General features: G+C 38.3%; 1 protein-coding gene across 16 annotated transcripts in view; it reads right to left on the reverse strand.

Moving 5' to 3' along the window:
* Positions 1 to 353: 353 nt before the first annotated feature.
* EMSY (EMSY transcriptional repressor, BRCA2 interacting) overlaps positions 354 to 23,447 on the reverse strand; it is a 91,359-nt gene continuing 68,265 nt past the window's right edge. For 10 of the 16 annotated variants that reach the window (XM_019726433.2, XM_019726435.2, XM_019726430.2 and 7 more), the window contains 6 exons: positions 22,927 to 23,082; positions 21,976 to 22,017; positions 19,541 to 19,692; positions 17,093 to 17,656; positions 15,626 to 16,126; positions 354 to 11,693 (listed from right to left, as the gene is read on the reverse strand). In XM_019726433.2, coding sequence (XP_019581992.1) covers positions 11,499 to 11,693; positions 15,626 to 16,126; positions 17,093 to 17,656; positions 19,541 to 19,692; positions 21,976 to 22,017; positions 22,927 to 23,082 — 1,610 coding nt within the window. In that variant the 3' untranslated portion in view covers positions 354 to 11,498. The remainder of the gene's footprint in view (positions 11,694 to 15,625; positions 16,127 to 17,092; positions 17,657 to 19,540; positions 19,693 to 21,975; positions 22,018 to 22,926; positions 23,083 to 23,447) is intronic. The other 6 variants (XM_019726437.2, XM_074335742.1, XM_074335745.1 and 3 more) reach the window with 2 other exon arrangements.

The raw sequence follows: 23,447 nt of genomic DNA on the forward strand, positions 1-23,447 counted from the left end.
GCCAACTTTGTCAGAACTCTGAAAAGTAGTCAAAGGTTTACAGTCACAACCAAAGGCTGAATCAAGAAAATGGCAACTTCAAAAGTGTATGATAGTTAATAGGAGCGGGTGGAGGTGGGAATGGGAAGTTATTTATAATAGGTACAGAGTTTCAGTTTGGGATGATGAAAAGTATTGAAGACGCATAGTGGCGATGGTTGTGCAGTATGAATGTACATAATGCCACTGAACTGCACACTTACAGATGGTTAAAGTGGTAACCATTTTAAGCCATTTTAAAAATCGTAAGTACACATTTTATGTTATGTGTATTTTGTCACAATTTAAAAAATGAGACAAAAAAACCCCAAAACTGTAGGAAAACTTTATGGCATTTTTATTAACCTTTGCCCTCCCCTCTCCCTGGCTCCACAGCAGTCTTGAAACTGTCAGCCCATGTTACCAGTGTGAGGCCCTAGTTCTAGAAATACAGCACTTATTTGCAAATTACTGCGTACATCTGCTCTAACCTGTTTCAGGGCTATCTGAAGAACCAATGCAAAGCACTTGTCTCTGTTTCACATAAATCAGAACTTACCTAGGCTAGAAAAGCAGCAGACATTGCTTGAAAACATGGCAAGGCTGACAACCTGCAGATACCTGAGGCAAAAGATTATGGTTAAGACATAAAATAGACCACCTAAGGCCTGGGAGGAAAATCCGGGGACATAATTTCTTTGGGAAATTAGGGCATTGGAAAGCACCTGTATATAAGGAGGGATTTAGAAAGCCATACATTTGCTTAGAAAAAAACTGAGAAGTCGTCAAGTTTTCCCCTCAGGCTGGCCCCTAGACTCAGTGGAAGTCTGGGTAATGCTGAAGAAGAGCCACAGCTCGAAGCCAATCTGCAAACACCAGAAGTGTGTTTGCTTATTCATTCATTTGCTTAGCTTCTAGGGTTCAAGAAAATCTGTCAAAACACTAGTTAAACACATGCTGAGGAAAAGGAATACGACCTCTGGGGAAAAAAGTTAGAAGTCACTAATGAACCACTACAGCCTCGAAAAATAAAAAAATCAAACCAAAACCAACACCCCCAACCCCAGCAAACCCTGAGGGAAAGGAAAAAATCTAATCTCCACATCATAATATTCAAATGTTCACTTTTCAACAATAAATCACAAATATACAAATAAACAGGAAAGCATGGCTCATTCAAAGGAACAAAATTAATTGACTGAAACAGTCTCCAAGAAAACCCAGACGTTGGACTTATTACACAAATACTTTAACTCTAAAACATGCTCAAAGAACTAAAAGATAACATGGATAAAGAACTAAAGGAATAATGAAAGTGATGTATGAACCAAATGAGAATATCAATAAAGAGAAATTACAGAAAGGAACCAAATGGCAATTCTGGAGATGAAAAGTATAATTACTGAAATGAAAATTTCACAGAAAACAGTATAACAATTCCTTAAAACATTAAAAAATGGAACTACCATAGGATGCAGCAATCCCACTCCTAGGTATATCCAAAGAAAATGAGATCAGTATCTTGAAGAAATAGCTGCACTCCCATGTTCATTGCAGCATTATCCACAGCAGCCAAGATATGGAAACTTGTCTATAAATAAATAAATGGATAAAGTGTGAAACACACACACACACACACACGGAATATTATTCAGCCCTTAAAAAGAAGGAAACCCTGTCATTTGCAAAAACATGGATAAACCTGGAGAACACCATGAGAAGTAAAAGAGATAGAAACAGAAAGACAAATACTGCATGTTATCATCTATATGTGGAATCTTAAAAAAGTTGAACTCATAGAAGCAGAGAATAGAATAGTGCTTGCCAGGGGCTGGGGAAATGGGAAATATTGGTAAATAAAAATTTTAAAAACCTTCACTAGAGGGGTTCAACATAAACTTTGAGAATGCATATGACAGAATCAGTGATCTTAAAAATAGGACAACTGAAATTTTCCAGTCCAAGGAGCAGAAAGAAAAAAGAATGAAGAAAAGTGAACAAAGCCTACATGACCCGTGAGACACCATCAAAAGGATCAATACATTCATTTTGGAAGTTCCAGAAAGAAAAGCAAGAGGAAACAGGGCAGAAAGAACATTTGAAGAAATAATAACTGAAAACGTCCCAAGTTTGATGAAAGACACAAATCTACATATTCGAGTTCAACGAATTCCAAATAGGATAAACTCAAAGATCTATACTAGGACACATTATAATCAAACAGTCAAGAGACAAAGACAAAGAGAGAATCTGAAAGAAGCATGAGGGCAGAAACTTGTCATATAGGACTCCTCAAAAAGATTACAAGCCCATTTTTCACCAGAAACCATGAAGCCCAAAAGGCAGTGGGATAACATACTTTAAGTTCTGGGGAAAAGAAAAACAACTATCAAACAAGAATCTAATATCTGGCAAAATTGTCCCTCAAAAATGAGGGAGAAATTAAGACATTCTCAGATAAACAAGATCTGAGGAAGTTAACTACCACTAGATATTCCCTAAAAGAAATGCTAAAGGGAGTCCTTCAAGTTGAAATTAAAGGCCACTTGAGTGGCCTTTATGAAGCCATATGAAGAAATAAAGATCTCCAGTAAAGGGAACTACATGAGCAAATATAAAAGTCAGTATTATTGTATTTTTGGTTTGTAACTCCACTTTTTATTTCCTACCTAATTTAAAAGACAAATACATAAAATAATTATAAGTCTATGTTATTGGATACACAATCTATAAAGATGTAATTTGTGGTGACAACATATAAAGGCAGGACAAAGCTGTACAGGGGCCGAGTTTTATATGCTATTGAAATTAAGTTGATGTCAATTTAAATTAAATTGCTATAAATTTAGGATGTTCAGTGTAATCTCCATGGTAACCACAAAGCAAATATCTAAGTATCTAAAAAATGTACACAAAGGAAATGAGAAGGGGATCAAACCATTTCACTAAAATCAACTAAACACAAAAGGCTGTAATGGTAAACATGAGGAACTTAAAAAGGGCATAAGACACATGGAAAACAAGTAACAAATAGCATAAGTAAATCCTTTCTTATTGGTAATTACATTAAATGTAAATGGGTTAAACTCTCCAATCAAAAAGCAAAGATTGGCAGGTTGTATTTTTTTTTTTTTTTAATCATGATCTAATAGCCTATTCATGAGACTTTAGATCCAAAGACACAAGTAGGTTGCAAGTGAAAAGATGAAAAAATGTATTCCAGGCAAATAGTGACCAAAAGACAGCTGAAGTGACTATGTTAATAGGAGAGAAAATACACTTTAAGTCAAAAACTGTTACAAGACACAACGAAGGACAATACATAAAGGGGTTGAGTCATTGAGAAGACATAACAATTATATGCACCAAACAGAGTGCCAAAATATCTGAGGCAAATATTAACAGAATTGAAGGGAGAAATAGACAGTAAAACAATAATGGAGACTTGTGGAGACTTCAGCACACCACTTTCAATCATCCACAATGGAATGAAGATAGAAATCAATAACAGAAGGAAAACTGGAAAATTCATAAATATGTGGAAATTAAACAACACACTCCTAAACAACTAATGGTTAAAGAAACCTTGAGATGAAAACAAAAAAAACCACAACATAGCAAAATTTATGGAATGCAGCAAAAGCAGTGCTTAAAGGGAAACTTACAGCGGTACCTGCCTACATTAAGAAAGAAGATCTCAAATCAATAGCCTAACTTTACACCTTGAGGAACCAGAAGAAAAACGAAACCCAAAGCTGACGAAAGGAAGAAAATAATAAATAACAGAATGGAGATAAATTAAATAGAGAATAGAACTATAGAGGGTATTGATGAAACCAAAAGTCAGTTCTTGGAAAAGATCAATACAATTGACAACCCTTTAATTACTGACAAAGAAAAGAGAGAAAAGACGCAAATAACTAAAATCAGAAATGAAAGTGGGGACAGATTGCTGTCCTTACAGAACTAAAATGATTATAAGAATACTATGAACAATTATACACCAACAAATCAGATCACCTAGACAAAATGGGCAGATTCCGAGAAATATATACACAAATTACCTAAAAAGACTTAAGAAGAAACAGAAAATCTCAATACACCTATAACAAGAAAAGGTATTGAATCGCTAATCAAAAATCTCCCAACAAAGAAAATTCCAGGACCAGATGGCTTTACTGATGAATTCTACCAAACATTTAAAGAATTAACACCAATCGTCTCAAACTCTTTCAAAAAATAGAAGTGGGAACACTTCCTAACTCATTCTATGAAGCCAGCATTGCCCTGATACGCACCAAAGCCAGCTAAAGACATAAGAAAATTACCGTATAGGTCAATATCCCTTATGAATATAGATAACAGGCATACTCAACAAAACACTAGTAAATTAAATCCAACAGCATATTAAAAGGATTATATACCATAACCAAGTGGGGTTTATCATAGGAATGCAAAAATAGTTCAACGTAAGAAAATCAATTCATTTACATTAATAGAATGAAGAGGAAAAAATCCACATGATCATCTCAACGATGCAAACACTCAATTGAGTGGTTTTTTTATTTTTCATAATAAAAACACTCAGAAAATCAGTAATAGCTTCCAGTTCTCTCTCCAACCTTATACTTTACTACTGTCTTCCTCCCTCGCCATTCACTCTGGTCCTATGTCATTATTCTCCTTACTGTTCTTTGAACATGTCAGATACATCCCAGGGCCTTTGCACTTGCTGCTCCCACCACCTTGAGCACTCTTCCTACAGATAGCAGCCTGCTGACTCCCTCACTTCCTTCAGGGTGTTTTTCAAGTCGCCTTCTCAGTGACGACTTCCCTGTCTATCCTGTCTAAAATTTCACACCCATAGACTGGAATTTCATATTCTCCTTCTCTATATTTCTCCTTATCATAACTAAGATATTATGTATTTTTTATTTATATTTATAGCCAATTTAGAATATAAGCTACATAGGGGGACAGCGTATTGCCCCCGTCCCCCACTATTTTGTTCATGGCTAGAACTGGGACATAACTACTCAGCAAATATGCATTCAATGATTTAATTAATCAATCATATATAGGTGGAGGTTGCAACCACAGTATAGAGCATAGCCTCAGGAAGACGGTGCAGAGTGAAAAAGGATGTGGATTGAGCATAGACCCAGGGGAACTCTACCACGCAAGGAAAAAGCAGTTGATCCCACGGAGAACCAAGTAGGATGTTATTGACTCCATATGAGAGTGAATGTTATCAGGATTACCGATGATCTCACTAAATTCTAACAAACTTGAATATTAAGCCTTGAGTCAATTCAAGGGTGTAAGAGAAAAAGAATGGTGAAAGTGTAGCACCTCTCACTTCAGGCTGAAAGAAATTTTTTAGAATAATTCTCTAGAATATTGAATTTCAAGGACTCACTGAGAGGCACATTGTGAGGGGTTGCAAAGGAACCGTCACACTGTGTGATGGAGCACATCTGGAATTCCTATTACGTGTTATACAAGAAATTGGGTAACTTCAGAAACATGTGAATCCTTGCCTAGAGGATCCTTACGCGATGCAAATAATTTATAGTAGACAACTCATAAGTGCTAAGTAAACATGTTTCTCCCCCAAATGTTAGAAGAACCCAGCAGTGGGGGGTGGGATGAGTCCTCATTGAAGAGATCTGGGCAGTCTTGGTGGAGGACTTCAAGCTGGGCTTAGAGGAACGAGGGAGACTTCCAAATGCAGAGCATAAAATGTGTGTGTGGTGGGGGAGACAGGCAGTAAGTTGGGATAGTGAAATGGATTATGAATCTAGAAATAAAAGATTGACGCTTTGGCTAGGACCCTTGTATGCCAGATTCACAGTACAGTATTGGGGAACCACTGAAGATGTTGGAGAAAGGGACAGGAGGAGATAAGACTGGCATCAAAAAAGAAATGGCAAATATTTTTCTGTTCTGATGGACCAACATAACTCCAAATATTTTGTAAATGTAGTAATTCATTTTGCCAGTTCTAACGGCCGAAAACTTCTCCATAACGTCTCATTGTTTTTAGAATAAAGACCCAAACGTTTATCACAACCCACAAGACCCACATGTCAGTCTCTACTTTCTGCTCCTGCCACATCAGCTGCCTTTGCTTTCCATGCTGCTGCCACGCTGGCCTACTCCAAGTTTCCTCCCCTTTCACTCCTACCACAGGGCTTTTGTACCCACTATCCACCTGCCTGGACAGCTGTCCCCCTCCTTTTTTGCCTAGTTAAGTCTTCCTTCAGATCACAGCCTAAGCATTCCTTCCTGAGGGAACCCCCCATCTCTATGCTATCATGGCACCACATATTTCTCCATCACAGCACTTAGCACTGTGCATTTAGTTGTGATCTTTGATTAACATATCTCCTTTACTAGGCTGAAGCTCGGTTAGGGTAGGGGCTTTTCCCCCTGGTTGACAACTGTGTCCCCATTGTCTACACATGGAAAGTACCCAACAACTATTTGTTAGAAGAAAGTCAAGCCGCCAGAAAAAACCATTTGCAGGAAGATTGCTTATCTATCAGGCTTTTTAAAAGTGGTAATTAGATAATGTGGCATTATAATTCATTCTATCTTCTGCTGTTTTAAGCCTTTTAGAGCTCACATGACTTGTCAGGATTCAAACCCAGGCTTGTCGGGTTAAAAACAAAACAACAAAAAAAAGCAAGCATGTTTTTTTCAGTTACAGTATGCATGTGTGAGCAAGGAAGAGGGAAGAAGGCGGAGCAAGTCTTCTCACAAGTACAAATCTGATCCTTTCTTCTTTTTTCAATATGTAGGTCATCAAGCCTCACTTAAAGGCTTATAAACCTGCAAGCAGAGGCAGCAGACTGTTTTTCACTGTCCCTTCTTGGAAAGGCCTTGCTTATATGGTGCTTTTTCACTCTACTTCCTCTTACCTGGCATTTGTGACACATAAGTAAACTCAAAAAACAAACCTGAATTGAGCACCTCTGTGTGAATGCATCTAAGGTTGGTGAAGAGATGACGTTATAGACCAACACCAAGTTCCTCTGCCCTTCCAAAGGCCAGTCCTGTGTTTGGTGCAGCAAACACACTCCTCTGTAGAAAGCAGCAACTCGTGGCTCAGCAGGATGCCAATTAGCATTTAATGTGAGTTTTGGTATATCCTTTATCTCTGAGTTTTCTATTTATACAGTGGGAGTGCAATAAATGCTAGACTTCAAAACTAGTGCACTTAACTCTGTGCCTGGCATTTGACATGCACCCTGTCATCTAGCCTCCATAATAATCCTGTGAGGTCAGAAACGCTCAAGCTGTATCACGGGGAACGTACTTGCTCAAGTTCATACAATCAACCTGTTTATTGCCTGGCACTCAAATCCAGACCACCTGACCACTAGTTCCTTTGTACGAAACCTATCCTAGCAGGCTATTGAGAGAGCCACCTCTCAAAGAAATGTATTTAAAAGAGTTTTCAACTCTAAAGCTCTATACAGTTTCAAGAACGTGAAGCAATTTGTTACATTAGAGAAGAACTAGAACCTGATTAAGATTTTAAGTGTGATGAATCAATTACCAGAGAATAGCTTACTTTTCTGTTAAGAGTCATATTTTCTGTATTTCAAAAGTTCGCAATTTAAATAATAAAACCGAAAATAATTCAACTGAAAAACGGGCAAAGGGTCTGAACAGACATTTCTCCAAAGATATACGAATGGACAATAAGCACATGAAAAGATGCTCAGCGTTAGCCATCAGGGAAATGCAAATCAGAGCCACAGTGAGGTACCACTTCACACACTCGGGCGGCTCAGTTAAACAGACAGTATCAAGTGCTGGCAAGGATGTAGAGAAATGGGAACTCTCCTGCACGGCTGTTAAGGATGTAAAGGTGCAGCGCCGTGGGAAACAGTTTGGCAGTTCTTCAAATCATTAAACCGGCGGTACTGAAAGGTAGGTAGAAAGGTAGAAATGAGCAGGAGAGAACTAGCCCTGGTTAGGAGGCCCCTTGCAGCTGCTCCTACTTATCAAGATACATATGTTGTTAGAAAAAGGGGAAAAATGTCAAAAAGGGAGGGAAAACATCCCACTTATCAAAATGTACATCCTGTTTCTCAGGACCGTACAATTATAATTTGCCCCTTTTTAATGAGTTTCTCAAATAAATTACAGGAAATTGACTGGTTCACATTTGTACCCTAGGAAACAACCTTGAGAACAAGAAGGGAGGACGGGACACGCCAGTAGAAAGAGAGAAAGCTACTACACAAGGAGATGGGGAGACAACTGTACCCATAGAAATAAAAACCCTCACACCATGTAAGGAGGCCATTTCTCTCCTAGGTCAGCCCGTGCCAGGTCTCAGTGCACTTGCTTACTAATAAACCTTGCTTTTTCTGCAACTCGCTTAATTCTGTCTTTTGACTGAATTATTTCCTTCAAGAAGACAAGAACCGAGGAAAAACGTCACTAACATCAAGACACAGCAATTGCACTCCTAGACATATATGCCAGAGAATTGAAAACATGGGTAAAACTTGTACAAATTTTCACAGCATTATTCGTAACAGTCAAAAAGTGGAAACCTCCCAAATGTCCATCAATTGATGAATGGATAAATAAAATATGGTACATCCATGTAATGGAATATTACTGAGCCATAAAAAGGAATAGAGCACTGACACATGCTACAGCATGGATGCACCTTGAAAATGTTATGTTAAGTGAAAGAAGTCAGTCACAAAGACCACATATTGTTTGATTCCATTTATATGAAATGTCCAGAATAGGCAAATCCATAGAGACAGAAGGTAGTTTAGTGGTTGCCTAGGGCTGGGATGGTGGTGGTGGGGTTTCAGGGCTGATGGCTAAGGGGTACAGGGTTTCTTTTGGGGGTTATGCAAATGTTCTAAAATTGATTGTAGTGATGCTTGCCCAACTCTGTGCCTGTAATAAAAACACTGAACTGTACACTTTTAATGGGTAAATTCTATGGCATGCGAATTAATCTCAATAAAGCTATTTTTTAAAGTTTCTAAGTTCACCACAAACTGCATCTGTAATATGAAGTATTTATCAAAGTTTACTTTGAACCAAATGCATTTTTCTCATCGATGCCTATAACAGTTGTTACAATAATTTTGTAACATTTGCTTCATGATCTCTGAGTATCTTTCACAGGGATGACTTAAAACTACATTTAATTCATGGACTTAAACATGAAATACTAATGCTAAGACCTTAAGTGAAAGGATACCTGGAGATCCACATATGGTATCACCATGTACTTAATCAAGAAACCTAAGAGTCACTCTTGTTTCCTCCTTCCTTTAATCCTCACATCCATGTCATCAGCAGGAAGCCCTGTTTGTAAACTCTCTCAGGGTGGGTAGGATTTTTTCTTTATTCACGACAGTATCCCTGGTGCTTAGAACAGTACCTGGCACACAGAAGATGCTTAATTAATATTTGTTGAATAAAAGAATTCATGCTGTCCTTGAAACTAATACCTTTAAGAGAAAAAAAATTTAAATCCCTTATTTGATTTGTTAATATATATAAGTACTACTTTTTTTAAATGTAGGCTATGGAAGTTTCATTTGCCATTCCAGTTGCTGAAACATATTAAGGCTAAATTCTCAAAGGGACAAAGGTATGCTATGCTGCCAGAATATGTCGAAGTAGAACATAATAATTTTATTCAAGTTTGCTCTTGGTACCTGATCCACAAATATTTAAAAGATTTTATTTTATAAAAACTTACATCTGTAAGTAATGGACTGACCATAACAGAGGGCTTACCCTGCAATACACGGATAGGCTGAAGGGTCCATGGACCCCTGAAATTGTATGGAAAATCTAACATGTGTATCATTTTGAGGAGTTCATATTGTGATCAGATTTTCAATGAAGTCTATGACCCGAGAGGTTAAAAAATTACATAACTAGAAACAGTCACAAAGTCTTTTAAACATGAATTTGTACAATAAAATAATATCCAACAGCTCCACCTATGGGTGAGCCATCATCGCCTAACAGAAATAATGACAACTACCGGAGATCAGTGCATCTTATGAATGCTTGGGTTTAAATCTTCAGTGTCACTCTAGTGGGAATTTATTAACTATAGTATCCCAGTTTTTTTCCAGATATAGATGCAAAAATTGGGAGACTGTTGATGAATTCTACTTACAGTACTTCAGCACCAAAAAACTGGGCAGTTATGCTGATATATGTATATACAGTTCAACATTTGTCAGTCTTAAAATGCTTATTTATAGTGAAATCTATATAAAACCGTTAAAAACTTTTCTATTTACATTTTTTTAAAAACGAAAAGTATAGTTTCCTTTGCCACAACTTGTCAAAACTGACCCTTACCCTCCCACCCTCTTACCCCTCAGTCTACTTGGGACGGTGAGCACAAGACCCAAACATATTGCTTAAACAAACTGTCCTAAAAAGGTAGAATGCTTAAAAACATTACATTTAGAAACTGTAAATGAACTTTTTATACATTTCAAAGGGGTTAAACAAAAGTATGTGAGTTTTTTTCAAAGTCTCAGTCCAACATGTATGTGCAATTTCTATGTAAAGATAGCATCATATGAATAATTTGTTTTCCTGAACAGAACTGAACAGTTCCTTTGAGCCAGAAAATGTTTCTTTTTCCTCTGCTTCACAATGAAACATTTTCTCTGAAGTTTTCTTAAGGGGGAGGGTAGGAGGTGGAAAGGTAAGCAATCCTGGTTTACAAGAAATTTGTCAGAAGTAATGTGGCCTGCTTTGAAAAACGTTTACATTTAAATAAATAGAAGGCAAGTGTGCCACCTAGAGCACAAAAGAACAACACAATAAATTAGCATACAATTAGTAAGAATGTACAAGCCACCCAAAAAGCACTTCCCACTGGTTAAGGATGTGATTTCCACCATCCAACAAGGATTCTTCAATGCCAATATTTTTCTAGTGATTTTATAAACTATGAACTGAGCAAATGTAAAAATGTTAACCCATTCAATACTTCCATGGATTTGTAAAAACATACAAGATTTTAAAAAAACAGTTCCTGACACACTGTTTCAAAATACAAACTATTCACATTCTGCTTTTTCGATGGTGTTTTGCTCAGTAGAAACCAGTTGAGGAGCATTCACAGGAAAAGTCTCTTTCCACTGCAAGACAAACCTTTCCATCAGCCAGGGTCCAACAGAGGAAGAATATTCGGTCTTATGTCACTGTTGATGTGCATCTTTTTTTTCCTTTTTTTCTTTTTCCTTTTTTTTTTTTTTTTAAAGTACATTCCCTTGTGAGTTTTATCTTGTTTTAAAATGCTGCTCCCGCAGCAATTCTTGTTGAAACACTGCTGTTTCAGGGTCTATAGCCTAAAACAAGCATGGGCAAAGTGCTCTTTTTAGACATCAAAATACAAGGGCTTCCCTGGACACTTGGTAACCAAGTAGGTTTTAAAGTGCACTCCTGTGTCCAAAACACTAGGACCGTTCAGCAGAACTCTGCGAGGGGCTGGGCTCAGTTCCATCCTCTGTGCTACTGTCTATGTCCTGCTCCATTGCTGTCTCATCGTCATCCAACTGCTGACTGGTGAAGTTGTTTAGCTCAAGGAGCCCACTGGGCTCTACTACCACATTGGAGCTGGAGTGACAAGGAATAGCATACTGGGGAATGGCCTGGAAGAGAAGACACGGAACAGAAGCTTTACGGTAAGAAAAGGTAACAGAAGAGTTTATTTCCCCAATAACACTAAAGAAGGAAAAAAGGATTCTGACATTTATTGGACAACTACTATATGCTAGGCACTGTGCTAGGTGATTTCACATATGATGTTCCACTAAACCCCCATAATAAGACTATAAGGGAAATGTTATTCCAGTTTTACAAATGAGGAAACTAAGAGGGTAAGTGATGTAATCAAGGGCATACAGCTGGTCAGGGTTAATGTCAAGATTCAAATTCAAGTACCATAAAACACAAAGTGATCTTTCTGCTCCTTGCTGTCTCCTAACAAAGGAGGCTATCAGTGCCTAATTTGAGACAGAATTTGAAGGTTATTTTCATTTGATCAGTAAGCAAATTTCAAGTGTAATTTTGCTCATTTCTATCAGTAAAATGAATGATTAATTTGCTGATACTATAATAGTATTTTAAGCCCTTTGGTAACCCTTTGGTAGTTCAAAGGGGGAATTATCTGTTTGGGTCACCTTGTGACAATCTTTATTGAAAATGGGCATAGAGAGGACAAAACTATCTTTTTAATAATAAAAATAACAGTGGATAAACACATATTATGACCATACTGCCTTATCATATTCTTCTTTCTCATCTTCATTAGACATCTTTTTAAAAAGTACTCAGTTCACATCATACCCTTCTTAAAACTCTACAATTGTTTCCTATTGTACTTCCTTTAATAAAAACCGAACTCCTCACCATGGCTCCAGCCTTATGCCAAACTCACTTGTACTAGTTCTTCCCCTCTTCCTGGAATACTCTTCCTCCAGATGGCTGGTTTCCTGTCATCTGCATTTTAACTCAAACGCTTTCTTAAAGAAGAAACTTTGCGATGCCTTCCTTCTATGACCATGAAACCAGATTTCTGGGTCGGTCAGTCCCCCACCCCACCCCCCAACTTCTATTACGTTCTTTTACATTTTCTTCATTACATTTATTATGTTTGTTAAATTTTGTTCTCACCCTTAGAATGTAACATGAGAGTATGGACCAGAACACAGATCTTAACTATCTTTTTGTTTGTTTGTTTTTCATTAAAGTTTACTGCGGGGACAATTGTTAGTAAAGTTACATAGGTTTCAAGTGTACAATTCTTAATACATCGTCTAAATATTACATTGTGTATTCGCCACCTAGAGTCAATTCTCCTTCCATCACCATATATTTGATCCCTTTTTGACTATCTTTATCATTGCTAAAGTCCCAGGGCTTTGAACAGGGCGTGGCACACATCAGATGCTCAATAAAGATTGGCCAAATGAATAACGTACCTTTAACATTAAAATCCTAGAGCAAAGTTGAATATAAGCACTTTGCAAATATAATGGACCAAAACAACCCTCTACTGGGGGGGAGATGTGAAATTAATTTTAATACTATCAAGAAAATATTGTAAGATGCCTAGAAATCGATTCTAGGGTGGTGGTGTTTTTTTGGTCTCCCCCATCCCCATCTTATATAGCTAATCACTATGAAAAAGTCTCAGTCAGGAGACTAGGATTTTCGTTCAGCTCTGGCTCTGACTTGTGGACCGCAGAGCAAGTCACTTCACTTCCTTGAACTTTAGTTTAATCTCGTGTAAAATAAGACAGTTAGAGAAGATATGCTCCCAAGATCCTTGTAGCTCTAAAACTCTATGAATTCCATATATATAGACTCCTTCAGGACAGAAAATATATTCACCTTGTTTACTACTCTAACCTCAGCACCTAGCACAGTGCCTGGAACACAGAGGTTAAATAATAACATGTGAAATGAAGAAATGAACAAATGAATAAAACACACATTATCTGTCTACAAATAATGATTTTTCATTTAAAGCATTTAATACCAAACATACTGAATTTTTATAGACTATTTCTCAAGTAATCAAAGCACTTCTGCATACTTCCTTCACTAGTCCCTATAGGTATTTTACTGAATCAGTAAAATCAGTACTTCAGGTCAGAGCTAAGTATAACTAATAAGATCTGAAAATGTTCTAGCAATACATTAATAATGATTATAATTACACGGGCTATCTTTATTGAGTATCACTCTATATCAGACACTTGACCAGGGGCTTTATATACAGCTTCTCACCTAATCCTCAGAACAACCCTGTGAAGTAAATGGTATTGTTTCCATTTCATAAATCATGAAACTGAAGTATAAGTTCACTCTGTTCCTCAAAGACAAAATTCGGGGAAGGCGTACAGGTAAGATTCAAATCTAGGCATTTCTGACTCCAAAAGCTTGGTTTGGAATCACTATGCTGACCTTCCATGACACAGCCATCTAAAACGTGGTAGATGTTTAAAGTTGAGTATTCTGTAGAGAAACTGTTCATTAGCTATTGTTTGATATGTGAAAACAAACTATATTTTCACTCCTGTTCATAAAGTGCAGAAAATAACTTTCAAATAAGTTATTAAAATTATTTTCAATTTAGTGAGTATACCAATTAAAACCCCCAGGAGCCAATAAATTTTAGTAAAAATAGTAATAGCTACCATTTATTGGACAATCACTATGAGCCAGGTACTGTGCTAGGTGCTTCATCTCAATTTTGTGAAATCCTTACATCCATCTCATGTAAAGGTGGCATCTGTTATTCCCATTTTACTGAGGAAACTAAGGCACAGTGAAGTTAAGTAGCCTTGCCACGAGTCACACAGTGAATGGCAAAGCCAGGAAGCCATTCCTTTTTCACTACACCATACCTCTTCAGGGGGGAAAAAATCCCTTTGTCAAGGGTTATTTAATTCATTAACATTTGTTTTTACAGGGAGGAAAAAATTATTTGAATAATTCAATGGCCGGTTCTATTTGCCTTTAAGCATTTCCCCCATACTTAATTATATTGTATTTCGAATAATATTGGTCCATTTGCATTCTCTCATAGCTTGGCATCATGGAAAAGGGAAAGTTTACCACAGGAACTTCCAAGCCACACAATAGTGAATCTATGGTAAATCCTAGACCGTCCACATTTCAGTAAATCCAAATTCTCAATTAACTAAAATGTGCTACTCTGATATCTTCTAAGCCATGTTATTAGTTTATCAAAAACTGACAACTGTCAAGAAAATAACCTGATATCCTGCAAGGAGAAAGGGAAATAAAACATAACTTTTAAGGGGTAGTCTGGACTAGGTAATTCTTCACTTTTGCTCTAGTATGCATGATGAAAGATGACTTTTAGGATGACGGGAACGTGAGACATTTTGTTCACTAGCCTGTACTTACCAAGGCAGGACAGTAACCATAACAAGATTTTTAATAACAATGATTAAAATAAAAAGCAAAGCTTTATGGTTAATCCCAAGTTAGATATAAAATTAAATTACTTAGAAATATTCTCTTAAAACGTTTCTCCAGACATTTCAGTTAATTAAGGTTTTATTGTCCTGAAAACCGTAAATTTGGATCAAGATCAAGAACTGTGTTTTTCTAAGGAAAGGGTGCCTGAAGTGTACTTGGAATAGAAGTACAACCCAGTGCTATCCCAGCAGTCCTTGAGCAAAGATTGGGGAGCCCAAAGTTTGACCCCAGGAAGTAACTGATCTTCAGGGATGACTTGCTGAATTAACACTGGAAAGTGTGGCTTGGATCTATAAATCAAGCTGACATCTGGGCTCAGGGCCCTTGATTGCCTCTAAGATGTGCTATATAACAATACCCATCAATTTTCTACGACTCTTTTTCAGAAAATAAATATAAAATTGTGTATTTGTAATAAGTATCAATAAAATTTGTCAAATGCCATCTCAAAGATGATCTCTATGTCTTTTTCCCACCTTGACTTGACTCTTCCTGTGACATCCCCAAACACACCAAACCCACCACCCCCAAGATGCCCAATATTTCTCATGTTCTTTCCAATTCTTACCTGGATGATAATTTCTGCTGGGCTCTCTTCAGCTTTCTTCTGGCCTACATTCTGAATACGCATGAACTGGCCTGTCGTAGGCACGCCTGGTGTGTCGATTTTTCTTGTCGTTAGGGGAGGGCCAACAGCAGATGGACTTGAACAGGACTCTCTACATTTCTGTTGCTGGGGAGTAGAATTCGCCATCCCTGCCACCACCACATGGGTGGAGGACAATGATCCTGCTTCACCAGTGAGCATACTAGTGGCAAGAGCCTTCTTTGGGGGATCCACTACCATATGCTCTACATTTGTATCAATCTGAGCTTCCATCAAAGACATTTTCAAAATGTCTGACACTGCTGTCTTCTCAGAGGCCTGAATGGGAGATATGCTTGTAACTGGTGATGTCAGCTTAGGTACAGAACTGCCACCAGTTATCTTTGTAACTGTGGGTGGCTGGCGCCCCTCAAAAGTTATCTTTGTAACAGAGGATCCTTGGGTTATAATTGGCTGCTCCACCTGAAAACAAATTGGGGTTGTGTGTGTTACAGCTACATCTCTTTGAGAAAACCTATCCAACACCCCAGACAATATGGCAAAAGAAACATTCGTGCGGTATACTAGGAAGACATTTCGAAGCTTGGTGTTTCGACAAGAGGGCTGGATGGGAAAGTATATCTGGTTACTTTTAAAGAACCTAGGGAAAGAGGAGGGGTTGAAAGAACCTTTGTTCAGCCAGCCAAGGTTCATGGCAGTAAAGGAAAAAAAGTCACAGCAGCCTTGTTTTCCTTTGGGATTTATATTCCCCACACAGTATACCTTCAACCTGTCTCAAATTATTTCATAATTTTTGACTTCTTAAAATAAAAAGTAGGGTTCTTTTTAAATCCTTTGCTTCAAAATACATTTAATACAAACATGTTCTATGTATATGTATTTATAACACACACACGTTACTACAAAGCCACTGATTTTCCCTAGCATCATTTTTCTTTTGAATATCCACAGAACATGCCTCTGTAATATAGAAGATAAATCTAAAAGATAATTTATTAACTAAATGGTGATGATATAAACTACAAAGGAAGACATTCAATAAAACTACTTAAAAGACTGTAGTTTACTTAGCATTATTGCCACAGAAATAAGAGTTTACAGGCATGGAAATAAATAATTTATATCTAAAAAATAAATTTAAGGATATCGCTTCTATGCACTGTTGATCAATGCTGAAGTGATTTCATTAAAAACTGCCTGGAAAATCAAGTTCTGAGGGCCATGCTTTTTTTCTCTTCCTATAATAATGTGTGTATTTCTTTCCTTAAGGTCAGCCTTCTGATGGGGCAAATTAACACCAGCGTAATGAGGCTTTCAGAGTTTCCTCTTGCCCGGAGAAAGCACTGCTAATCACAACAGGGTCGTGATGGTCTCATTTTTTCCGTGAACAGAGAAGTTTAACTTTGCATGCTATCAATATTCCGTTACCTGGCTTGCCGGCTGTTTCTCTGACGAGGCTGGGAGCGGCATTTGGCTCTGGGGGGTTTGGGGTTGCACGTAGATTTTTGGTTGGTTCGGAGCCTGCTGCAGTTTAGGGAGCTGCTGCGTGGTTTTCACTGCAAGCACCTGTACTACAGTTTGCGGGGACTGTGCCATTAAGGTAGGAAGCTGCCTGTCTTTGGCCACCATGGGATGCTGTGTGTGCTGTACATCTGGCTTGGGCTGTGCTTGTTCTTGCTGGAGAGGGGTGAGTTTCTGATGCCTGATGGAAAGCTGGGGCATTTGCGGGAGTTTGTGCTGGAGCTGGTCTGCCTGTAGGTGGATGGTCTGCTTCTGTTTAGTCTGGAAGCACTGCAGAGTTTTCACTTGCAGCTGAGTCTGTTCCAGCTGGGGCTGGCTAAGTTTCTGCTGTTTAGCTGACTGTGCCTGAGTCAGGGCAGATCGGTAAAACAGACCTGTCTGAGGGTCTAAAGTGTCCATCTCTTCAACCTCGCCCTCCTCAGTTCCAAGTTCCTCGCTGTGTTTGGTGAAAGCAGTGTGACTGCTTAATGCCTAAGTGAAAAAGGCACAAAGTAAGAATGAAGTAAGAAAAACAGCTACATTGCTACATTTTCCTCAAACTGGAAAAGACTTGGTTATGAGAGTCATGTAAAAATTTTCAGAGGAAAGAGCTTAAAAAGACCAAGAAACTTCAGGTTTCTACATCTAATGGGGGCTTTAGATTAAGACTCTTGTAATTTCAACTCTGCTGGTCTTCTCACTTCTACAAGTAAAGTCCTAGAGGGCCCAGAACTTATAGGTAAGAGGAATTAGGTTGCTCTGCAAGCACAGCCCAACACAGAAAAAGATGAAAAGGCTCCCTGGCTCAGGACACAGCTCTCTGGCCTGGTCATCACAGGTGTTAACCATCCAAAGAAAGACTCAGCAACCCAGAAGTGAGGCCAAGAAAAGCCGAGGTCCAGAGAAGCCCACTTGGCCATGTTCACGGCCAGCACTGCCCAGAAGGTAAGAACTGACGTCTGAGGGACGAGCCCCTCCCAGTCCCCCTAGAGGGCCTCTCTGCTCCGAGTGGAGATGGTTCATACACTTCACAAAGGTCTGCCCACAACCCTCTGCACTAGCCTCCTCACCCCTCCACTCAGATTCCAGGCCCAACAGACAACAGCTTCCCAGAGACTCGGCTCCCGGGAGGGAAGGAGAGTGGGGAGGGGACAAGAGCCCTCCTGTCAGTGGAAAGGGAGACTGCCTGGTATCGGTTATAATAGTGTTGGGAGGAGGCCTTGATCTTGAGTGACATGGTTGGGTCCAGCCTGTCTGACCTCTCTGGGTGTCTTGAGAAAGGTCAATGTCAGAACGGGCCAGATGAGGGCCAGGCTGCAGACTGAGATCTGACACCCAGAAAAACCTCTGCCCATCTGGCTTCCCTTGGTGACATGAGAACCACCCCCAGCCCATCCTTCCCGTGCCTTGTCTCCGTTGCACCTCCACTCTAAACTTTAATACTCTGATATTCAGTTGAAACCCTTCCCTATCTCACAATGAACTTACACATACAAGTTTTTAATTCAACAATTTCTTCATTGTTTTGCAGGTAGTTTGCCTCCTATTAGGGTCAACTACTAATAGTTAAGTGATGGTGATTTACATGAATACTAATGATAAGTCACGCTTCAATCTGATATCTATGATATCACTTTGTAATGAAAGCAGGCTGCTCTGGGTTTAAATCCTGGCTGTCACCCAGGATAAGTTACTTAACTTATGAGCATGAGTTTCCTCATTTGTAAGAGGGATAGTGCACCCATCTTGCAGGGTCATAGTGAGAATTAAACAAGTTAATGTATTTAAAGCTCAAAGCACAGTATCTGACACAAAATCAACTTATCAATATGCTTCCTTTTCCTTGTTACCCCTGGTACCAGATTTTCTGTTCTACATTAATTCATTCCCCTTACTATTGAGTCTTTTCCTCCTTAATTGGTTACATATAGTAAAAAAAAAAAAAAAGTCAAATATTTATTTACCTCCTTATTCTTTATGTTCCTATGAGGATTCATTATAAAGGCAAAAAGTAAAACAAAAAACCCAGCCAACAAACAGCGAACCAAGCCAACTTCTACTTCATTTGAAAACCTTACCTTAGTGATAAATTCTTCTATAACAATAAGCTACAAAGAAACAGTGACTAATTCTAATCTCATAGATTCATGTAGATAGCCCCATCCTTTTGAAATGTTAAGAGCTCACAGAGGATCCAAGAACACTAATTACTTTCCTTTGTTAAGACTCTCAATTCGTTTCCTCTACTCACTCCTCACAGATGAAACAACTACACACTCTTTGATTCAGTTATTTCTTCTCTTATGAGATGAAACTGAACCTTATTTCAGGAAAAAGACAGTTACAGAAGGTAGGAAGAAAAAGAAGAGATACAACCTGCTGCATAATGTGGGTGATTGCTCCAGGGGAAGATGCCGGGATGGACTTCACCACCACCGAAGTCTGGGTTGCGGTCTGTGACTGCGCCACGTGCTGGAGCAGGGTCCGCTGGGGCTGGGAAGGCTGTTGGGGCTGGGAGCGATGGCTGACTGAAAATAGAGGAGGTGATGATATTTTCTCCAGAAATCACCACAGCATCTGTAACCAGTAGTCATTTTAAACAAAAGTCTGTGATACTGCGTCACAGAGAAAGTGTGGTACTGTGAACTAGGAGGCAGAAGACCAGAGCCTGCCCATCTATGAGCTGTGTGACTCTGAGAAAGTCACTTATCTTCTCTGAGACTCTGTGTCCTCATCTGTAAAATGGGAATAACAGAGCTATTATAAGGATGAGATGAGACATGTGTGTGGAAGCACTGTGAAAACTATTACCACAAAAGAGGAACAAACCCCTTAGAGTTACATCCTCCTGTGAGCTGTACTCACTTTCTCCAATGACCTTTATCCCATTAAGGTAACAAAACAATAATTAGTTTCTGTAATTAGTTCCCAGTCTGAAATCTTTAAGGATAGGAAGACAATACAAGTTCTTTAATCTCTCGGTCCCAGTTCCAAATGCAATACAAAAACCAGAAGCATTCAATCCTTTATATGAAGTGACACTGTCTCACAGCCTTACAGTTCCTAAAGCCGTAAGAGGTCAAGATGATACCGCAGAAAGAGAACTGGACCAAGAGTCATATCTGGATTCTGTCACACTCTGCTACCAACCAGATAATGTAGATTTGAAGAGGTCACTTAAACTTTACTTAACCTCTAAAACTTAGAAGTTTTGTTTTGTTTGATTTTTGTTTTTTAATGGGATAGTAATTTCTGTTTCTACCTAGAAGAGGGTCAAATGAAGTAATGGATTGAAAATGGTCCCTAAATTGTTAAATACTAAAATATAAAGTTAACAAAATAATAGAAAAATAGAGTTCTCCCATTTCCCCAAAGTTAGCTCATCTGACAAACGGGTAAGAGTACATACAGACTGCAACAACCCCACTTCTTATTCTCTTGCTGCAAAGGTCCCATGGAGTAGACTATACATCTACACTGATGTCAACTCATCATCTTTCATCAGCCTCAAATTCAATGATTTGCACAGTATAAACATTCACCACTTCTTATTCTACAGAGCTTCACAAATGCTTATGGTTACTGGGAAACCAACTTTTTGAATCAGAGACAGAGTAAAACAAATCTGTAAAATTGGCTAAGGATTTTGAGAATGTCAAAGTCAAAACTCCCTCTACAATCCATGATTCTAATGCTCATATATCTTGATCTACAATTTCTAGTAGTGGTTCCATACTTGGAAAAGTTACTAGTGGGGTATTGAAGGGTAAGATGAGCACTACAAAAATCAATGTAAAAGTGCCGTTTATGTGTTATTAAGTACAGAACTTTAAAACTATCTATTGAAATATAAACAAGTGTTGTTTATTTCTACAACACATTCTGTCTATACTCAGAAATACAGTTTTTCTATTGTTGCTGTACATGTCTACATGTGACATAAGAGACTATAGGTGGCACTATCAACATTCTTTTATAAATGTACTGTAGTATCTCACTGTACTTCACATGCGTTATATGTACATTTTAAACGATATGAGTTAAAATTTTCCATATGTGCTTAACCAAACTGAAAAAAAGGAAGCTAGGGTTTATATCAAAACAACTATTGAAATCATTTACGATATGACTGAATAGGAGAAAAAAACATATCATACTAATATTAAAATTAAGCAAGCAAATTAATGAAGTTTTTATTGATGAAGCATCAATAAAATGAATGACATTTGAAAAATAAAGATAATTTCTGATGAAATTATCAGATCACTTCTGCTGTCCATACTAATCTTCATAATTATTACATTAATTTTTTTTTTTATTAAGAAATAAGATAATCCTCATTCGAGATACTACAAACCTCTTCCCCAGAGTAACCACCCGGAATGCAGGAAAGTCAGAGAAAATGAGCACCCACTGCAGGATAATACAAGAGGCTGGGGCCAGAAAGCTGGCTGTGAAGTCAAAGAAAATGCTCCATGTGGCTGAGGCTATGATGGGAGGAGATTATGGAAGGCAGTCACAGAGTGAACATTTGGAAAACAGCTGAAGTGACCTTAACGAAGCCGTATAAACACCATAAAACAGTAACTTATTTCTTTAAACAACTCTTACTTTTTCCAATGTCAAACTGCTCATGTCTGAAAAAGAATCCCACTATTCTGCAACAGGAAAATGTCTCTCCCTCTCTTTCACTGAGTGGAGCTTCCCTTTCCTCTACCAGATCAGAGTAGAGCGCATCCATTTAGGTGGTTCCCCCAAAAACAATCATCTTTTACCTTTGGTTATACTACAAATGGATGCACACCACTTACCTAGAAGGGGAAAAGCAACCTCTGTCCCCTCATCAGTGCGTTCTGAAAAGGATAAGTAAGGGAAGAAATCATAGATCTTTTCATCTAATTATATCCAGTCTATCCCCAGAGGTTAATACTAATTTCCCCAACATACTGCCCTTGGCTTCATGTAGCTTTCTGCTAAGTATCTCAAAAGAAAGATGCTAGATAGATGGCTTTCCATAATCTTTAACTGGATTTTCCCTTTTTGGCAATTTTAACCCATTAGTAATATCTCCTAAAACGATGCCAAAGAATTCCTTTTCTGCTTTGGTATTTATAGCCTTTAAATATCTGTAACTTTATGTTCTCTTTTAATCACTGCTTAAGAATACTTAAGACAGGTGTTATTTATATTATTGCCTCCTAAGTCATTTCTCCTAACCCGTCATTATTCACGTTACTATTCTCTGAACTAGTTCAGATCTCAAGGTAATGAAGTGCCCAAAACAGAAAGCAGTATTCCAGGTGTGGTCTCATGAATACGAGAGAAAGAATCTATTATCCTTCCTGCTCCGCTTCTCCACATATGCCATCCAAAAATCGTATTAGTGCTTTGCTGCCAGACCACATTTTAAACAAATACCTAATTCGCTTTTCACCAGAACTCCTAAGTATTTACAGGAATTTCAAGTTTTCCACATTTTTTTCTTTACATTAAAAAAGGGTTGGATTTTATACCTTCTTCCTCCCTTGACCCACCTCCTCTCCCCCAAAACTAAAAATTCAGATGCAGAAAAATATTTATTTTTTTATTGATTTTCCCCCCTACTCATTAAAGGCAGAGTAAATCCCAAGGACAATGTCAATCAGAGCAAACTGGAAAAGAGCTAGAAATATAAAAAATATATTCCCCCCCAAACAACCATCCCATATAATCCAGGAAGGTAGCTCTCCTACCGTAATGCTACTTTTTAAGAGGACACCTACCAGTGGTGATGTATTCAGCAACTAGTTCTGACTCTACCACAGCAATTGATGGACTCTCAGGAGAATGTCTCTTTTCCTGGGTCATCTGAATAGGCACTGCCATTTGACTCAAGTCAATAGTGGGTTGTCTTGGTTTAGACTCCAATTTTTCCTTTACTGCATAAAAAAGTCAGGGAAAAGTCAACTTTTATTACCAAGTACCAAAACAAGTACCAAAACCAGAGCTGTCCATGGGAATAATGAACCCAACCTCTGGGGTGACACAGTGGCAGTGATTAAGGAGACAGTGAGTTGGGAAGAAATAAGCAGACTGCTATGTATGGCTATCGAGTCCACCATTTGTGCAACAGTACCCAGCAGCCTAGTATGAAGGACTCATATGCAATCAGAGTACAATCCCAGCCTGTTATCACCAGGCCAGGCGACTATGTCTGTTTCTCTTGTAGACACTCCTTTTAGAACATTTCCTTTACCCTTTTTCAAGGTAGTCCCTGGTATCCTTGAGTTCAATACCTGAAAAC

The sequence above is a fragment of the Rhinolophus sinicus genome, linkage group LG06, assembly GCF_036562045.2.
Source record: "Rhinolophus sinicus isolate RSC01 linkage group LG06, ASM3656204v1, whole genome shotgun sequence".
NCBI lineage: Eukaryota > Metazoa > Chordata > Mammalia > Chiroptera > Rhinolophidae > Rhinolophus > Rhinolophus sinicus.